Source organism: Ovis canadensis, chromosome 22, assembly GCF_042477335.2.
Source record: "Ovis canadensis isolate MfBH-ARS-UI-01 breed Bighorn chromosome 22, ARS-UI_OviCan_v2, whole genome shotgun sequence".
Lineage (NCBI taxonomy): Eukaryota > Metazoa > Chordata > Mammalia > Artiodactyla > Bovidae > Ovis > Ovis canadensis.
Window position 1 is genome coordinate 67,050,994 of NC_091266.1, and position 18,818 is coordinate 67,069,811.

The window sequence follows — 18,818 nt, forward strand, 5'->3', positions numbered from 1 at the left end:
ATTGGAGTACATGTATCTTTTCAGATTAGCATTTTAATTTTTTCTGGATATATGCCCAAGAGTGGGACTGCTGGACCCTATGCTGGTTCACTTTTTACTTTTTTGAGGAACCTCTGTGCTATTTCCATAGAGGCTGCCCCAAATTACATTCTATCAACAGTGTGGGAGGGCTCCCTTCTCTCCACCTCTGCTCCAACATTTGCTGCTTGTGGCCTTCTTGATGGCCGTCCTGGCAGGTGTGCGGTGGTGTCTCCTTGTCTTGATTGCATTTCTGTGTCTCTTGAGATGGTCATGTGATTTGTATCTTTCCTTTCGTTAATGTGTATCACATTGGTTGATTTGAGAACATTGAACCATTCTTGTGTCCCTGCAGAATAAATCCAGCTTGGTCATGGTACATGATCCTTTAAATATATTGTTGGATTCCACTTGCCAATATTTTGTTGAACATTTTTGCATCTATATTCATCAAGGATATTGACCTATACTTTTATTTTTTTGTAGTGTCTGTATCTATTTTTTGGATCAGGGTAATGGTAGACTTGTAATGTGAATTTGGGAGTGTCTCAACCTCTTACATTTTTGGAATAATTTGAGAAGGATAGGTACTACTACTTTTTTATATGTTTCATTGAATTCCCCTGTGAAGCCATCCAGTCCTAGAGTTTTATTTCCTGGGTTTTTCTTAAAATCACAAATTCAGTTTCACTACTAATGATCAGTCTTTAAATTATCTGTTTTCTGTGGGGTATTTTTTGGCCATGCAACCCAGATTGTGGGATCTCAGCTCCCTGACCAGGGGCTGAACCCACGCCCTGAAGTGGAAGTGTGGAGGCCTAGCCACTGGGCTGCAAGGAAGTCCCGCATTCCGTTTCCTCGACCCTGTCCTGGCAGCGCACGTGTCTCTGGGGATGCGCCCTCCCTCCAGCCTGCCCAGCCTGCCGCGTGTGGCTGTCGTGGGCTCTGTCTCCAGCCTGTGTCCCCGTGCGTGGCTGTCGCCTCTGCTTCCATTTTCGCTTGTTTGTTCCGCTCCTCGCGTTCTTCCTCCTGGTGAGTCTGGCTGCAGGCTCATCAGTGCCATTTTCTCCGAAGGCGGGGTCGGCTTCGCGGGCCTCCCCTCCCTTGCCACGTCTGTCTGCTCGATCACTCTCCTTCCGAGGACTCGGGCTCGTTCTTCTTCTGACTCTTTTACTTGTTTATTTGGTCCCTCTCGTTTTTCTTCTTGGTGAGTCTGGCTAAAGGTTCAGTTCAGTTCAGTTCAGTTCAGTCGCTCAGTCGTGGCCGGCTCTTTGCGACCCCATGAATCGCAGCACGCCAGGCCTCCCTGTCCATCACCAACTCCCGGAGTTCACTCAGACTCACGTCCATCGAGTCAGTGATGCCATCCAGCCATCTCATCCTCTGTCGCCCCCTTCTCCTCCTGCCCCCAATCCCTCCCAGCATCAGAGTCTTTTCCAATGAGTCAGCTCTTCGCATGAGGTGGCCAAAGTACTGGAGCTTCAGCTTTAGCATCATTCCTTCCAAAGAAATCCCAGGGTTGATCTTCAGAATGGACTGGTTGGATCTCCTTGCAGTCCAAGGGACTCTCAAGAGTCTTCTCCAACACTACAGTTCAAAAGCATCAATTCTTCAGTGCTCAGCCTTCTTCACAGTCCAACTCTCACATCCATGCATGACCACAGGAAAAACCATAGCCTTGACTAGATGGACCTTTGTTGACAAAGTAATGTCTCTGCTTTTCAATATGCTATCTAGGTTGGTCATAACTTTTCTTCCAAGGAGCAAGCGCCTTTTAATTTCATGGCTGCAGTCACCATCTGCAGTGATTTTGGAGCCCCCCAAAATAAAGTCTGACACTGTTTCCACTGTTTCCCCATCTATTTCCCATGAAATGATGGGACCGGATGCCATAAGCTTCGTTTTCTGAATGTTGAGCTTTAAGCCAACTTTTTCACTCTCCTCTTGTACTTTCATCAAGAGGCTTTTTAGCTCCTCTTCACTTTCTGCCATAAGGGTGGTGTCATCTGCATATCTGAGGTGACTGATAATTTTCCCGGCAATCTTGATTCCAGCTTGTGTTTCTTCCAGTCCAGTGTTTCTCATGATGTACCCTGCATATAAGTTAAATAAGCAGGGTGACAATATTCAGCCTTGACGTACTCCTTTTCCTATTTGGAACCAGTCTGTTTTTCCATGTCCAGATCTAACTGTTGCTTCCTGGCCTGCATACAGATTTCTCAAGGGGCAGGTCAGGTGGTCTGGTACTCCCATCTCTTTCAGAATTTTCCACAGTTTATTGTGATCCACACAGTCAGAGGCTTGTTAGCACTGTTATTTTTCAGAAGGCAGTTGGCTTCACAGGTCTCACCTCCCTTGCCGTGTCTGTCTGCTCGATCACCTCCCTTCTGAGGACTCGGGGGCTTGTTCTTCTGACTCTTTTGGGTGGCAGGTCAGCTTCTTTGGGAGTTTCCTTCTTTCTTGAGGAAAGCCTGTGCTCCTGTGTGACTGAAAGCAGTCCTTGGAACTGCTTTCGCTGTATGCCACAGATTTCGGAGAGTCGTGCGTCTGTTTCATTTGTCTCTGGGTGCTTCCTCATTTCCTTTTCAGCTTCTTCTTTGACCCACGTTTTGTTTGGATTTTATTTTAGTAGCATGTTGTTTAGTCTCCACATATTTTTTTTTTCTTTTTGTTTCTGTAATTGATTTCTAGTTTCATGCAGCTGTGACCTGGAAAGATGCGTGGATAACATATGCATCTTTCTTAAAGCTTTGGTTGTGCAGGAGGCCTTCTGCCAGTTTCCAGTGATAACTGCTCTACACGGAGGTGCATTTTTGGTGTGTCCCTGGGAGCAGCTGAGCTCCACTTCCTCTCACTCACCATCTTGACTGATCCCCTGAGGTGTGTATAACTTTCTTATTAGTTGCTCTAGCTATTGTACACATAGGTAACTCATCACCACGTACAGGTGGAGCACATATATTCAGATCAAATACTTAGGAAACTGTATTTTTAAATTGGGAGGGTGAAAGTGAAAGTTGCTCAGTTATGTCCGACTCTTTGCAACCCCATGGACTGTCCATGGAATTCCGCAGGCCCGAATACTGGAGTGGGTAGCCTTTCCCTTCAGGGATCGAATCCAGGTCTCCCGAATTGCAGGAGGATTCTTTACCAGCTGAGCCCCAGGAAAGCCCAGGGAGGGTGGACTGGGAGGTAAAGGAGCCTAAATGTGAGTAAAGAGCCTGTTTTTCGCTTGAAGGGATAGAATGTCCTGGTCTCTATATGGCTTCTATATACACTGAGCGCCGCTTCAGTCGTAAAGTGTGATGAGAGAAACTCACAGAGTGAGAGTCTGTCGCGTTCATGTCCACGTTTACCTGCTTCATTGTTCTTTCCTTTCGGAAAGGCCCATCTTACTGTTACCGTTTTCTTTCTGTTTGGAGGGTTTTCTTTAGCCGTTATTTAAGGGTAGTTCTGCTAACCCTTTTAGGACTTTTCCTCCGTCCTTAGTTTTCAGATGTTCAATTATTATGTGTTTTCATGTGAATTTCTTTCAGTTTATTCTCCTTGAGGGTTACTCAGGTTCTTGAATCTGTAACTTTACATCTGTGAAATTTGGGAAGTTTTCAGCCATCATACCCTCAAATTCTTTCTTAGCCTGACGTTCTTTTCTCTCCTCCCCAGATCTCCAATGATAGCAATGTTAGATCTTTAGTTATTGGCCCAGAGGTCTCTGAGGCTCTGTTAACTTTTTCTTATGTTTTTCTGTTGTTTACACAGAGTAAATGCTATGTTTTTCTTCGGGTTCACTGATGCTATCATTTGTTATGTCCATTCTACTACTGAGTCCACTGAATGAGTTTTTTTAAAAAATTCACTTATTGTATTTTCAGTTCTATAATTTCCATTTGGTTCTTTAAAAAACCTAGCAGCTTTATTGAGATACAATTGACATACCACGAACGCATCCTTTAAAAGTGCATCATCCAGTGGTTTTTAGTGGATTCATTCAACAATCACCACTGGCTAATTTCAGAATAATTCCATGATCACCCCAAAGGAGAGCTTGCCAGTGGTCATTTTCCATTTCCTTCTTCCAGCCCCTGGCAACCGCCAATCCATTTTCTATGTTATGGACCTGCCCGTTTTGGACACTTCATATAAGTGAAACCGTGTTTGCAGGCGTTTGTGGCTGACTTCTTTCACTCAGCGCGATGCTTTCAAGGTTCATCCCACTGTGGTATTTGTCGGTACTTCATGCCTTTTAGTGGCTGACTCATATTTCATGGGAATATCTTGTTCCATTAGAACAAGACCCAGTTTCCCCCACAGTCAGGCTCTCCCATCAGGAAGCTTCCATAAGCCTCTTATCCTTATTCCTCAGAGGGCAGACAGAATGAAAACCATAGTCACAGAAAACTAATCAAACTGATCACATGGACCACAGCCTTGTCTAACTCAATGAAACTATGAGCCATGCCGTGGAGGGCCATCCAGGATGGGTCTTGGTGGAGAGTTCTGACAAAACGTGGTCCACTGGAGGAGGGAATGGCAAACCACTTCAGTATTCTTGCCTTGAGAACCCCATGAACAGTATGAAAGGCAAAAAGTTAGGACACTGAAAGATGAACTCCCCAGGTTGGTAGGTGCCCGATATGCTACTGGAGAGATCAGTGGAGAAACAACTCCAGAAAGAATGAGGAGATGGAGCCAAAGCAAAACCAACTGTGGATGTGACTGGTGATGGAAGCAAGGTCCGATGCTGTAAAGAGCAATATTGCACAGGAACCTGGAATGTCAGGTCCATGAATCAAGGTGAATTGGAAGTGGTCAAACAGGAGATAGCAAGAGTGAATGTCAATGTTTTAGGAATCAGTGAGCTAAAATGGGCTGGAATGGACGGATTTAACTCAGATGACCATTTTATCTACTACTGTGGGTAAGAATCCTTTAGAAGAAATGGAATAGCTCTCATAGTCAACAAAAGAGTCCGAAATGCAGTACTTGGATGCAGTCTCAAAAACAACAGAATGATCTCTGTTCATTTCCAGAGCAAGCCATTCAATGTCACAGTAATCCAAGTCTGTGCCCCACCCACTAATGCTGAAGAAGCTGAAGTTAAATGGTTCTATGAGGACCTACAAGACCTTCTAGAACTAACACCCCCAAAAGATGTCCTTTTCATTATAAGGGACTGGAATGCAAAAGTAGGAAGTCAAGAGATGCCTGGAGTAATAGGCAAGTTTGGCCTTGGGGTACAAAATGAAGCAGGGCAAAGGCTAACAGAGTTTTGCCAAGAGAACGCACTGGTCATAACGAACACCCTCTTCCAACAACACAAGAGAAGACTCTACACATGGACATCACCAGATGGTCAACACCAAAATCAGATTGATTATATGCTTTGCAGCCAAAGATGGAGAAGCTCTATACAAGGTCTTGTCAGCAAAAACAAGATCAGGAGCTGACTGTGGCTCAGATCATGAACTCCTTATTGCCAAAGTCAGACTTAAATTGAAGAAAGTAGGGAAAACCACTAGAGCATTCAGGTATGACCTAAATCAAATCCCTGATGATTATACAGTGGAAGTGAGAAATGGATGGAAAGCATTAGATCTGATAGACAGAGTGCCTGAAGAACTACAGACGGAGGTTCATGACATTGTACAGGAGGCAGTGATCAAGACCATCCCCAAGAAAAAGAGGCCTTACAAAGAGCTGAGAAAGGAAGAGAAGCTAAAGGCAAGGGAGAAAAGGAAAGGTACACTCATCTGAATGCAGAGTTCCAAAGAACAGCGAGGAGCGATAAGAAAGCCTTCCTCAGTGATCAGTGCAAAGAGATAGAGGAAAACAATAGAATGGGAAAGACTAGAGATCTCTTCAAGAAAATTAGAGATACCAAGGGAACAGTCATGCAAAGATGGGCACAATAAAGGACAGAAATGGTCTGGACCTAACAGAAGCGGAAGATATTAAGAAGAGGTGGCAAGAATACACAGAAGTATATAAAGATCTTCATGACCCAGATAACCACAATGGTGTGATCACTCACCTAGAGCCAGACATCCTGGAATGCAGAGTCAAGTGGGCCTTAGGAAGCCCACTCAAACAAAGCTAGTGGAGGTGATGGAATTCCAGCTGAGCTGTTTCACATCCTGAAAGATGATGCTGTGAAAGTGCTGCACTCAATATGCCAGCAAATCTGGAAAACTCAGCAATGGCCACAGGACTGGAAAAGGTCAGTGTTCATTCCAATCCCAAAGAAAGGCAATGACAAAGAATGTCCAAACTATTGCACAATTGTACTCATCTCACACACTAGAAAAGTAATGCTCAAAATTCTCCAAGCCAGGCTTCAATAGTACATGAACAATGAACTTTCAGATGTTCAAGCTGGATTTAGAAAAGGCAGAGGAACCAGAGATCAAATTGCCAACATCCATTGAATCATAGAAAATGCAAGAGAGTTCCAGGAAAACATCTACTTCTGCTTTATTGACTATGCCAAAGCCTCTGACTGTGTGGATCAAAACTAACTGTGGAAAATTCTGAAACAGATGGGAGTACCAGACCACCTGACCTGCCTCCTGAGAAATCTGTATGCAGGACAAGAAGCAACAGTTAGAACTGGACATGGAACAACAGACTGGTTCCAAATCAAGAAAGGAGTACATCAAGGCTGTATATTGTCACCCTGCTTATTTAACTTATATACAGAGTACATCATGGGAGATGCCAGGCTGGATGAAGCACAAGCTGGAATCAAGCTTGCAGGGAAAGATATCAATACCTTAGACATGCAGATGACACCACCCTTATGGCTGAAAATGAAGAAGGACTAAAGAGCCTCTTGATGAAAGTGAAAGAGGAGAGTGAAAAAGCTGGCTTAAAACTCAGCCTTCAAAAAGCTGAGATCATGGCATCTTGTCCCATCACTGATGGCAAATAGATGGGGACACAATGGAAACAGTGAGAGACTTAATTTTCTTGGGCTCCAAAATCACTGCAGATGGTGACTGCAGCCATGAAATTAAAAGACGCTTACTCCTTGGAAGAAAGGCTATGACAAACCTAGACAGCATATTAAAAAGCAGAAACATTACTTTGCCAATAAAGGTCTGTCTAGTCAAAGCTGTGGTCTTTACAGTAGTCATGTTTGGATGTGAGAATTGGACCATAAAGAAAGCTGAGCTGAAGAATTGATGCTTTTGAACTGTGGTATGGGAGAAGACTTTTGAGAGTCCCTTGGACAGCAAGGAGATCCAACAAGTCCATCCTAAAGGAAATCAGTCTTTGGAAGCACTGATACTGAAGCTGAAACTAATCCTTGCTCACCTGATGTGAAGAGCTGACTCATTGGTTAAGACCCTGACGCTGGGCAAGACTGAAGGCAGGCGGAGAAGGGGACGACAGGATGAGATGGTTGGATGGCATCACCGACTCGATGGACTTGAGTTTGAGCAAGCTCTGGGAGTTGGTGATGGACAGGGAAGCCTGGTGTGCTGCAGTCCATGGGGTCGCAAAGTGTCGGCACGAGTGAGCGACTGCGCTGAGCTGGATGCTTCATGGCATGGACATGTGGCAGCTTGTTGACCTGCTCACTGACTGGAGTGCATTAGGCTGTTTCTGCTTTTCCTGTACGGATAATGCTACTGTGAGCATTTACGCACAGGCTTTGATGGGAACATGTCTCAGGTGTAGCTGATTTGCAGTTTTATATTAGTTTCAGGTGTATCTGTTAGTCACTCAATGATGTCTGACTCTTTGTGACCCCACGGACTGTAGCCTGCCGGCTCCTCTGTCATGGAATTCTCCAGGCAAGAATACTGGTGTGGGTAGCCATTTCCTTCTCCAGGGGATCTTCCCAACCCAGGGATTGAACCCAGGTCTCCTGCATTGCAGGCGGATTCTTTATCATCTGAACCTTCAGTTGTACAGCAGAGTTTCAGTATTTTTACAGATTATACTCCATTTAAACGATTACTACTTTGTAAAGTAATATGTATGATTCCCTGACTTGCGTGATACAGCCTTGTTGCCTGTCTTGGACATAACCTCATTTCTCTCTGACACACAGGATTTCTGGGTCACAGGGAACCACTGTGTGCTGTGCTTAGTCGCTCAGTCGTGTCCAGCTCTTTGCGACCCCATGGCCTGTAGCCCACCAGGCTCCTCTGCCCTTGGGGATTCTCTAGGCAATAATACTGGAGTGGGTTGTCATGCCCTCCTCCAGGGCATCTTCCCACCCCAGGGATCGCACCCAGGCCTCCCGCATTGCAGGCAGCTTCTTTACCATCTGAGCCACCAGGGAAGCCAGAGGGAACCGCTGTGTTTAACATTTGGAAGAACTGCCAGATCGTTGCCCAGAGCGGTTGCGCTGTTTTACCATTCTGACTGCGAAGCATGAATGTTCCAGTTTCTTTTTATAACTTCTTTTTCTTTGCTGGAATTTTTTTTTCATTTGTTTAAAAAGAATTTGCAGTTTATAACAGAAGCATCTTCATGGTGACTGAAAGCCCTCATCAGGCAAGTTCGACGGTATCGGCAGCTGATTGTCTCTCCCCGTCAGCTGTGGTTTCCCTGGCGCTTCTCATGGTGAGTGGCTTTAAGCTGCACCCCAGGCACGCTGGCTGGGGTGCCAGACTCCCCTGCTTCTGTTTAAATCTTCCATTTCAGCAGCGGCCGTTCTGTTGAGACTCAGCGAGCAGGCTCCAGTCTTCTTTTGTGGCCTCAGTTCCAACGGCAGCCTAGGTCTCAGAGCCCTTGCAAAGCTGTCAGGGGTGTCTTGCTCTTCTGTGCTCTGGGGCTCCTCCTGTGTCCCGCTAGTCCCCGTGGCGTCCGGGGTCACTGTGTCACCACCCACGATGGGGAGCTGGAGCCTGGGTGGAGGGCAGGGCTTGGCTGCCGCCGCGGCTGTGAGCCCATTGGACCACCTGCCTGCCTGAGCGCAGCTACCCTGTCAGCATTAGCAGCAGAGGAGGAAACCCGCAGGCCGGGCCCCTGAAGCTCAGGGCCGCCAGGCCACTGGCTGCTCTGCCCACAGATGGAGAGACGGAGCCACTGACACGCACGGAAAGGCCCGCACGGTAGCACTGGTTCTGAGGGGCCGCTGATGGCTCTGCTTCTGCGTGTTGCCCTGGGTTGAGATCCCCGCCTCTGCGCAGGCTGAGCCGCGGGAGCTGCCTGAGGCTGTGGGGCCATGAGGGTGGCTCTCTGGGCCTTTGGACTCGGTGTCCTCCTCCTCAGGGCCGAGGCCGCCCCCACTGGTGAGAGTTTCCTTCCCCCGTCCATGGAAGCTTCTGGAGGCTCTGCTCCACAGAGGCTGAGGCCCTGGAGTGTCAGGGTCCCCGGTTGTGATCAGCTGTCTGCTGGGGTCTTGCTCAGCCCAAGTGGGGGCACGTCCTAGGGCAGAAGACACGTGGGGCTCCAAAGTGCAGACACCCAGAGACACTGGTCCCTGCCCTGACTGAGCAGGTTCTACCCGGGGTAAGCCCAGAGCCCCCTGCCCTGCCACTCGGAGTCCAGGGCGCAGGGCTGGCCAGAGTGCAGATGGAGTGAGGGGCATGGCTGGCATCTGGCCCCAGTGACCCAGACAGACAGGGGACGCTGAGAGGTTCTGCAGGGAGCTGCCCCGTCTCCTTCCCTCGGGGCAGGCAGGTGGTGGGTGGGTGTAGGGGAGCTCGGGGCTCCTGGCCGTGACGGTGAGCGTGGTTTGGTGCTGGGCCACGGAGGAGAGCCAGCCCTGGAGAGACGCCACATCAGGGTGGGGTTGGGGGTGGGGGCTGCTGGGTCCAGAAGCCAAGAGGCTGAGTCACGGCAGGAGCTGAGGACAGGTGTCCTGCGGGAGACAGCGCGGAGAGGCTGGGCTGGGTGCGCTGTGCGGTCTGCGTGTGGGCACCGCGGGGAGTGTGAATGGTGAGTATAGGCGGGGATGCGTGTGAGAGAAGGCTGGGCAGCTATGTGCAGACCCATGCGAGTGTGTCTTGAGGCTGGGGAAGGGGTGAGGGTGGCCCCGTGCAGTGCCCTGGGGGCTGATGGGAGGAAAGCTCACTGGGCAGGTTGATCCAGGGTGACAGAAGGTGACAGAAAGCCGGACAGAGGGACAGGCTGGGTGGCGTGGGGTCTGGTTGGTGATGCTGGAGCGCGTGAAGGGTGGGGGGCTGGGATCTGAAGCGCAGTGAGGTCGGCTGGCGGGAGGGGCGCTGGCTGGTGTTGAAAAGGAGCACACTGTGCTCCGGTACGTCCAGAGGAGGAGGGGTGGGCGTGAGGGGCTTTGGGGGCGGGTGGGCGCGGGGCAGGCGGTGGGAGCGCTGTGCCTTCTTCTCTACTGAGGCTGCGGGCTCTCCCTCTCTCTGCTCCCTGGTGAGTCCTGGACTCTCCTGCCCCACGAGTCCGGGACCGGCCCTGGAGGTGGTCTGGCCCAAGCTGGGTATACAGTCCCTGCGGAGGCTATCTCACCCCCCTGCATCAGCCCAGGGCTCGGTGGGAGGATGGACAGTCCAGGGGCTGAGACAAGGGGCTTCTGGGGCTGTGGTGCAGTGGGGAGGACAGTCAGTCCAGGGCCCAAGATGAGGGGCCTGTGCAGGAAGGACTGGGGTGAGGGGCCTAGTGAGGGGTGCAGCCCTGCTCCCGGTGGGATGGGAATGTCAGGGGGCAGCTGAGACTCTTGCAGACCCAGGAAGCAGCCCCCAGGAAAGTGAGCTGGGGGACACATGGTGGGCAGTCGGGGGTGGGGCAGGGGCGAGCAGGAAGATTGGCGGCTGCAGGGCTGCTGGGAGTCAACCTTCGGCTGGGGGCTGGGGTGGGTGGTGGGAGGAGCCCTGCTTCAGGTGGAGGACAGGGGACTTCCATGCCTGGGGCCTGCGGTCACCTAGGACATGGGGGCTCTGGCGGGCCAAGGACGGCACTCAGGGCTCCTGCCCCACCACCCATCTGGACTGCTCTGCGGGGCGCAGGACTTGGCTTTGCACAAAGGCTTCGGAGCCGGGCCTCGGCAGGGCCCCAGGCACTGTGTCACCACTACCGACTCTCTGCTGTCGCCGGCCCTCACTGGCCGTTCCATCTGCAGGCGGACCCGACGACCTGCGGTTGGCCTACCGGCCCAGTCCATGAGACAGGGTGGTGCTGGTCCGGCACGAAGGGGCATGGGGACACGTGTGCAACCGGGAGTGGGCGCTGAAGGAGGCGTCCGTGGTCTGCAGGCAGCTGGGCTGCGGCCGGGCCGCGGGCGCCCCCAAGTACGTCCCGCTGCCCGGAGAGGCGGTGCAGCCCTGGCTTCACAACGTGTCCTGCCGGGGAGACGAAGCCTCCCTCTGGGGGTGCAGCCTGGGGGCCTGGACGAAGAGCAAGTGCCCCTATGAGTGGGTGGTGGTGGCTCTATGTTCCAGTAAGTCATGGGTCGGGGTGTGGGGGAGGAGGGGGCCCCCAGAGCCATCTGAGATGGGCCGGCTCTCAGCTCTCCCTGCCTCCTGTGTCAGCAGTCCCAGGGTTTTGCTTAACAAATCCCTCCTTTACAAGGCAGCGGCAGTGTTCTGGGTGCTGGGGAGGCAGCCACGAGTAAACTGTACGAAATTGGCTGCGCAGAGCCTGCCGTCCAGGGAGAGGCCGAGAGGGAACACAAGGGCAGGTAGAAGAGCAGTGAGGGGTGGACGCGCAGGCAGGGGCGGGGGCGACACGCGAGGGGCCCCACGGCGTCTTGCCACCGTCACCAGCTCGAATGCTCTCCCTGGAGGCCTGTGTGCAGGGCCTGGGGCTGTGTCCGGCCCTTCACGTCCGGTCTGAGTTGACCCACAGGGCGGTTTGTGGGGCCCAGAGCAAAGCGAGAACGCAGGCTTCTGTGTTGAAAAATCGAGGGTGTCCAGAGATCGTTGAGCCAGGAGGGCCTCTGAGCGGCCCTGTGCTGGCCCCTCAGTGAGGCCCAGGGCTGGCCTGGCCCGGGCAGGGCCCCACTGGGGGTGGCTGTCGCCGAGGCCGGAGGTTGCGCGGTCAGCAGGTACTGCACGCCACGCCCTGTGTGCTTTGCAGACGGCACTTTCCGGGAGGTACGGCTGGTGAAGGGCCGGAGCCCCTGCACAGGGCTCCCTGAGATCAGGAATGTGAACGGGGTGGACCGCCTCTGTGGCCTGCACCGGGAGGAGGCCACGGTGTTCTGCCGGGAGCTGGGGTGCGGCCCTGCTCTGCAGGCCCCCCACCAAGATGGCAGCGTCGCCAGGAAGTACATGACCTGTAGGGGCGACGAGCTGACCATCCGGAACTGCAGACTGAACAAGTTCCACAGCGGCTGCGACTTCCAGCGAGATGCCCAGGTGGTCTGCTCAGGGGAGCTGGACCCTCCACCCTGGCGTTGGGGGGGCGGGTGGGGACAGCAGGGAGCTGGCCGTGTGCTGGCCGTCCCTTTGTGCTCCGAGTGGGCTGCAGCAGAGTGCGCCCCGGGAGTGCCTCCCGCTGGCCCAGTCCTGCCTGAGGCCTGGGGTGCCATCGTCGGGGGAGGGGCGGCCCCTGGCCACCTGTCGTCGGGGAAGCCAGAGCATGCCGGGGAAGGTGAGCAGACAGGAAAGTCTTGAGAACGGACTCTAACTCCTCCTGGCTTTGGACAGAGACGAGAGGTCACGGCACAGGATGGAGCCGGGGCACGTACAGCCGGTGCCTCGGGAGCCGCCCGCTGCAGGGGTGCAGGGCGGCCCAGGAGAGGCGCGGGCTGGAGCCGAGGGCTGCTGCAGTCCCGGCCTGTGCCGCAGCTGCGCTGTGCTGGCTGTGACAGCTGTGGGTCTCATCAAGTCAGGGTCGGTAGTGGGAGCAATCTGGTCTCTCGCATCCTGGTACATTCTGGGCGGGAATGAGGTAAAGCGTCCACTCTCCCTGGTGTCCTCGGGGGCATGCCCTCAGGGGGCCTCGACCTAGCCTCTGAGACAGGAGGGTCTTGGTGCCACCACCCTGGGCAGGCAGAGGATGTGCAGCGTCCATTCTGACGGGGACGGAGTGGACTCGCCATCGGTTCTCCCAGTGCTCAGCAGGCGCCTGCTGCCAGCGGATGATGATCGCCGTTAGCAGGACTGCTCAGGGTCCACAGTGGCGGGGCGGGGGGACTCAGGGCTGAGCTCTGAGTCAACCTCTGTCACTGTTGGAACTTTCTCCTCCTCCAGGGCACACGGAGGCCCGGCTGGCGGGTGGCAAGCACTCCTGTGCTGGGCGCCTGGAGGTGAGGCGTGGCCTGACCTGGGGCACCGTCTGTGACGCTGACCTGGACCTGGCCACTGCCCACGTGGTGTGCCAGGAGCTGCAGTGTGGTGTGGCCGTGTCCACACCCCAGGGCGCCCACTTTGGCCAGGGCTCGGGGCTCGTGTGGACCGAGGCCTTCCGCTGTGCGGGCAACGAGTCCCTGCTGTTCCACTGCCCTCGAGGGCCGGGGCACCGGTGTGGGCACGACCAGGATGCGGGGCTCAGGTGCTCAGGTGAGGCCGGGAGGGGGGCTCCGAGGCTGGGCCCTGCCCCCTCCCTGACAGCCCCCTCTGTGCTGCCCCCACCCTCTCAGGATGCAGCTGGCGCAGCTCCAGGGGGCCTCCTGCCAGGAGGTGAGCCCTTCCCCTTGAGGAAGAGCTGCTTCTGTGGGCGGCGGGCAGGAAGGAGAGGGAGCAGGCTTTGGGGACAGAGGGATGTGACCCCAAGGCCAGCACAGAGCCCTGCACACATGTGTCTGCTGGGCACTGCCGCTGAGGCGGGTGGGGAGCTGGCAGAGAAGGGGCCCCGGGAGCCCCACCCTGGGTGTGAAGGGAAGAAACAGCAGGGCCCTCGGTTGAGGGGGCGGGTGGAGCGACGCCGACACCCCCTCCCCCTGCAGAGTTCTGGCTGGTCAAGGGCAGCAGCGCCTGTGAGGGGCGCGTGGAGCTCCAGGTCCAGGGGGCCTGGGCGCCCCTCTGCGCCGCCCACTGGGACGTGGCAGACGCCACGGTCCTCTGCCACCAGCTCGACTGCGGGAGCGCGGTGGCCGCAGCCCCGGGGGCTCACTTTGGCGGCGGGGCCTCCGCTCTCTGGCCGGCCGAGGTGCACTGCGTGGGGCCGGAGCCGTGCCTGTGGAACTGCGCCCTGAGCGCCCTGGGGGCGCCCGCCTGTAGGCCCGGCGATGCGGCCGCCGCCTGCTCAGGTGGGTCAGCACGAGCGCGGCCGGAGGGGAGGCCGGGAGCGGACGGGGCTGCGCCGGGAGGCGGCGTCCTGGGCCCGGGCCGGGCCGGGTCCCGCCCGCCGGCCCCGCCGCCCTGCAGTGTCCCGCCCGCCGCCCCCAGGTCTCCCCGCCGCCCTGCGGCTGAGGGCGGACAGAGCCGCTGCGACGGCCGCGTGGAGCTGTCCCTGGACGGGGTGTGGGGCCGCGTCCTGGACGAGGCCTGGGACCCGCGCGGCGCGGCCGTCGTGTGCAGGCAGCTGGGCTGCGCAGCAGCGGAGCGAGCCTACGAGGCGGCGGCGCCCGCGCGCGGGGCGGTGCCGCTGGGGCTGAGCCGCGTGCGCTGTGCGGGCACCGAGCCCCGCCTGACGCGGTGCGGCGTGTCGGCGGCCCCGCTGGTGTCCGCGGGGGCGTCGCGGGACGCGGGCGTCTGTGCTCGGGTGAGTGCGGGCTCCGCCCCCAGGACCCCCTCCCGGGGCCCCGCGCCGCGCCCTGACTTGGCCTCTCCCTCCGCAGGGAGCCTCCAGGTGCGCCTGGCCGCGGGGCAGCGGGGCTGCGGGCACGCGCTCGGCGCCCCGGGGGCCGCGCACTTCGGCCCGGGGCCGGGCGCATCTGGACGGACGAGCTGGCCTGCGAGGGCCACGAGGCCGCGCTGTGGCGGTGCCCGTCGCGGGGCTGGGGCCGACACGACTGCGGCCGCAAGGAGGACGCCGGTGTCCTCTGCTCGGGTGGGTGCTGAGACCCGAGTGCCCTCCCAGGGCCGCTGGGTCTCCAGGGGTCTCGCTGTGTTGGTGCGTAATGTGATGGCCAGCGCTTTCCTGGGGTCGCCCGGAAACGCCCCGCGCTGTTCTGCCGGTTTGAGAACTGCACGCTTGACTCCGCAGGGCCCTCTCGCTGCCGGGATGCTGGCTGGCGCCCCTCCTTTGCCCCTGGGTGGGGGGCGGGCGGCAGGGCTCTGCTCGCTGTGGGGCGGCACGGGTGGGGGTCTTTCTCCGCTGCTGCCGGGAGCCGCCTCCCATTTGCACTTGAGGCTTCCTGTCTTGGAGTGCTGACTTTGATGCACATGGCAGTGTGCGGGACGGCTTCTTTCCGGAGTACTGTCGAGGCGTGGTAGGAAGATGCTTGCTCTTAGCTCATACATCCCTGAGGCTTTTTCTGTGCGTCTGGCCTGGGGGCGACATTCTCGGTGGCGGGGTTTGTCACGTGCTGGGGGCGTCTGCGCCTCCGTCCTCCTCTGGCATCTCCGGGAAACCCTTGGGAGGGGTGGGCACCCCGGGTGGCCTCCCGGCCTCTTCAGCTGGCTTTTGGTGCCCATCTGTGCTTTAGGAACGGTTTCTCCAGCTCCCCTGCGTGTCTTAGGTGACGGCTTCTACGTCAGCCATCGTTTCTCTTCAAGTCGCAGGCCTGTTGCTCTGGCTCGCCCGTCCTTGTCACTCATCTGGCGGGGGTCGGGGCTCTGCTCTTTCGTCCTGCTTCCCGGGAGAGGGCTCTAGGCGCTGTCCACTCCGCACTTTGCTCTGTGGGCACTCCTGGTCTTTCTGCCCTTGGAGGCAGGTTAGCTCCCACTGTGTTTCCAGCTCGAAGCTCTTCCTTCCTCCGGGCTCCTCAGCCAGCTGCTGGTGCTTGCTGGCGGGCCGGCCTCTGCAGGGGGCCCGGCTGTTGGCGGGGGTGGGGACTCTGCCGTCCCGATTCGGCCTGGCAGCAGCGGGGTCCCCAGGGGGGATCAGAGGCAGGCAGGCAGGTGCTCATGAGGCCCAGGCGTGGAGCGGGCACCGGTCACTCTCGCCCCGTGCACTTGGGTGGTGGAAGGTCAGAGGTCAGCCCAGATCCAGGGCTGGGAGTAGGCTTGGTGAGGGGGCAGGGACAGGCGGGGGTCTGAGTGGCCGCTGCTGTTCTGTGGCAGGTGTGATCCCTGCCGCTCGTTTTCTAAGCGTATTTCACTTCGTTACGGTCCCGTCAGATGCAGTTCGTGTCGCAGGTCCTCGGTTTATCCCCGTGTGTGTGTTTTTGAGGCATTACGGGCCCTTTTGACTTACTTTCAGAGGGCTGTGTCCTCCTCCACTATGTGGAAATATTACAGTCGGCTTAACACACCCCTCGTTCCTGGGCTTTCGCCGCTCCAGGGTGACAAGACACTACTTGGGCGCTGACCAGCCAGGGCCAGTGACAAACTCGGAGAGCGGGCTAATTCCCTTTTTGTTGTTGAATGTTGACGGTTGTTTAAAAGGGTTATTATGTATCTGAGCGATTTCCAGGGACGGGTTTCTACAGTCGGTTGAGTTACTAGGGACTGCAGTGTTAGGGCTGGGGCTTAAACTGGCTCCCTGTAGGCAGCGGCTCCCGCCTTTGGGTGGGGACGGATGGGGATGTGGGGTGGGTGTGAGCTGGCTGTCAGAAGCCCTAGCTTGGCATGGGTCTTGGTGCTGGGAGCCCCTGGTTTTGGCCTCCTCCTTCAGAGCTTCTCTGACCCGAGTGGCTTGTCTTCCAGAGTCAGTGGCCCTGAGGCTGCGAGGTGGCGCCGGGCCCTGTGCTGGGTGGTTGGACGTGTTCCACAACGGAACTGGGGGGCCGTGTGCAGGCACGCCCTGAAGGGCGCCTCCTTGTCCGTCATCTGCCGGCAGCTGGGCTGTGGGGAGCAGGGCTGGCTGGAGAGCAGGCCGGTGCACACTAGCCTGGGCACCTCCTGGGTGGACAACATCCAGTGCCGCCGGCTGCGGAACTCCACGCTGTGGCAGTGCCCCTCAGCCCCCTGGCACCCGCACTCTTGTACCCGTGGAGAGGAGGTCTGAGTCACCTGTGCAGGTAGGCCCTGCCGCTGACTGCAGGTGGCAGACTCTGGGGGCCCTGGAGGCAGCTTCGGTGTCCTGACAGGGCATCCACAGGGGCTGCCGCTCACCCGGGTCTGGGGGTGGTGGGCTCACGTGGCTCCACAGGCTCTGTTCTGAAGCTTCTCTGAGCATCGACAGCCGGTGGACCGCTATTTAAATCCAGCAGGATCATCAGGGACGACGACGCAGGATTCCGGGGAGGCCCTCAGTTGCTCCTCGATGGGCAGCTGCCCAGGTACCCCTCCCCCCCGCAACCGGCTCCCCAGCCTCTCCCATCCGGGTCCTGCCCCCCGGTGACCCCAGGCCCCTCTTGCAGAGGAGGGCGAGCTGGGCGTGCGCGGAGGTGAGGGCCGCTGCTCGGCCGCGTGGAGCTCTGGCGCGCTGGCTCCTGGGGCACCGTGTGTGACGACTCCTGGAACCTGGCGGAGGCCGAGGTCGTGTGCCGGCAGCTGGGGCGCGGCCGGGCTGTGGACGCCCTGGCGGGGGCCGCCTTCTGACCAGGCTCGGGGCCCGTGTGGCTGGATGAGGTGGGGTGCCGGGGCAGCGAGGCCTTGCTGTGGGGCTGCCCAGTGGAGCCATGGGGCCACGGAGACTGCGGGCACAAGGAGGACGCGGGCGTGCGCTCTGCAGGTGAGTGGTCTGGGGGCTCCACCTGCCCTCCATGGGGTGAGTGGTCGGGGGCTCCGCCTGCCCCTCCATGGGGTGGATGGGTAGGTGAGGCCTTCCTATCGTCTGGGGATGGAGTGCCCGGTTGGTTCCTTTGGAGGTCCCCTCAGCCCTGGGTGCTGCAGAATCCAGCCCTGAGGCTGCTCCGTGCTGGTCCCTTGGACGGTGGGACAGAGGCTGTCTCCATGAGCTCTGTCTCAGCTTCAGGAGGCTGGGGTGCTGCTCCGGGGGATTGGCTGGCGATAGTTCAGGCTCCTACTTGAATCCCACCCACTTCTGCAGGTGACAGAGAAGCCGTCACCCTACGTTCAACATCCGGTAGGTGAGCACTTCCTCAGGCCTCAGCTCTGGCCTCCCTGCCTCAACCCAGCTGGAGGGGCCCTGCATGGGGGCCCAGTCCCACCCAGAGTGGCCCTGCCCCACTCAGAGGGGCCCTGCATGGGCTCTGCATGGGGGCTCAGTCCCACCCAGAGGGGCCCTGCCCCACCCTGAGGGGCCCTACGTGGGGCTCTGCATGGGGGCCCTGCCCCACCCAAGGGGCTCTGCCTGGGGGCTCTGCCCCACCCCGAGGGGCCCTGTAGGGGCTCTGCCTCAGAGGTGCTGTGGACTCTCCCACATCTGCCTGGCTGGTGGGTGGAGGTCAGGACCCCAGGAGTGCCGTGCTGGAGATGCTCATCTCTGCAGGTGCCCTGGGCCAGCCGGGCAGAGAGCCCAGGGAGGGTCGGCCAGCCTGGGCCCTGCTGGGCCACCTGCTGGGCCACCTGCTGGGCCACCTGCTGGGCCACCTGCTGGGCCTCTCTTCTGGACCTTTCTCTTACCAACTGCGGGGTTTGGTTCCGGTACACTGTCCTCTTAGACACGGAGTCTGAGTCCAACGCCGTCAGGACGCTAAGAGCTGCTCTCTTGGCGCCTCTCTCCTGGACCCCCTCCTGGATTTAGCACTGTGACCACAGGGCCCACCTCTCCTCTGGGTACCCCCCCCCCCCCCCCGCACAGGCTCCTGTGGTCCAGGCCGAGGGTCACAATGCCCCTGAGGAGCAGGCACACAGGGGAGACCCTCCTCTCCCTGTTTTCCCAGGCAGTCCTCTGGTCCTGGCACCTGCCCTCGAGGCTGGGACTCTGCCCATGACCTTCGGCCTGGCCCTCGGCACCCTGCTGGTCGTCATCTCACT

At 57.3% G+C, this 18,818-nt stretch overlaps 1 protein-coding gene across 1 annotated transcript in view; it reads left to right on the forward strand.

The window, feature by feature from the left end:
- The window catches only part of SCART1 (scavenger receptor family member expressed on T cells 1), a 49,616-nt gene that overhangs the window by 5,880 nt on the left and 24,918 nt on the right, over positions 1-18,818 (forward strand). Inside the window, 12 exon segments of the mRNA XM_069567439.1 lie at positions 11,115-11,383; positions 12,022-12,537; positions 13,140-13,453; positions 13,837-14,137; positions 14,277-14,300; positions 14,303-14,746; positions 14,749-14,880; positions 16,641-16,709; positions 16,712-16,954; positions 17,156-17,215; positions 17,297-17,335; positions 17,338-17,610. Coding sequence (XP_069423540.1) covers positions 11,115-11,383; positions 12,022-12,537; positions 13,140-13,453; positions 13,837-14,137; positions 14,277-14,300; positions 14,303-14,746; positions 14,749-14,880; positions 16,641-16,709; positions 16,712-16,954; positions 17,156-17,215; positions 17,297-17,335; positions 17,338-17,610 — 2,684 coding nt within the window.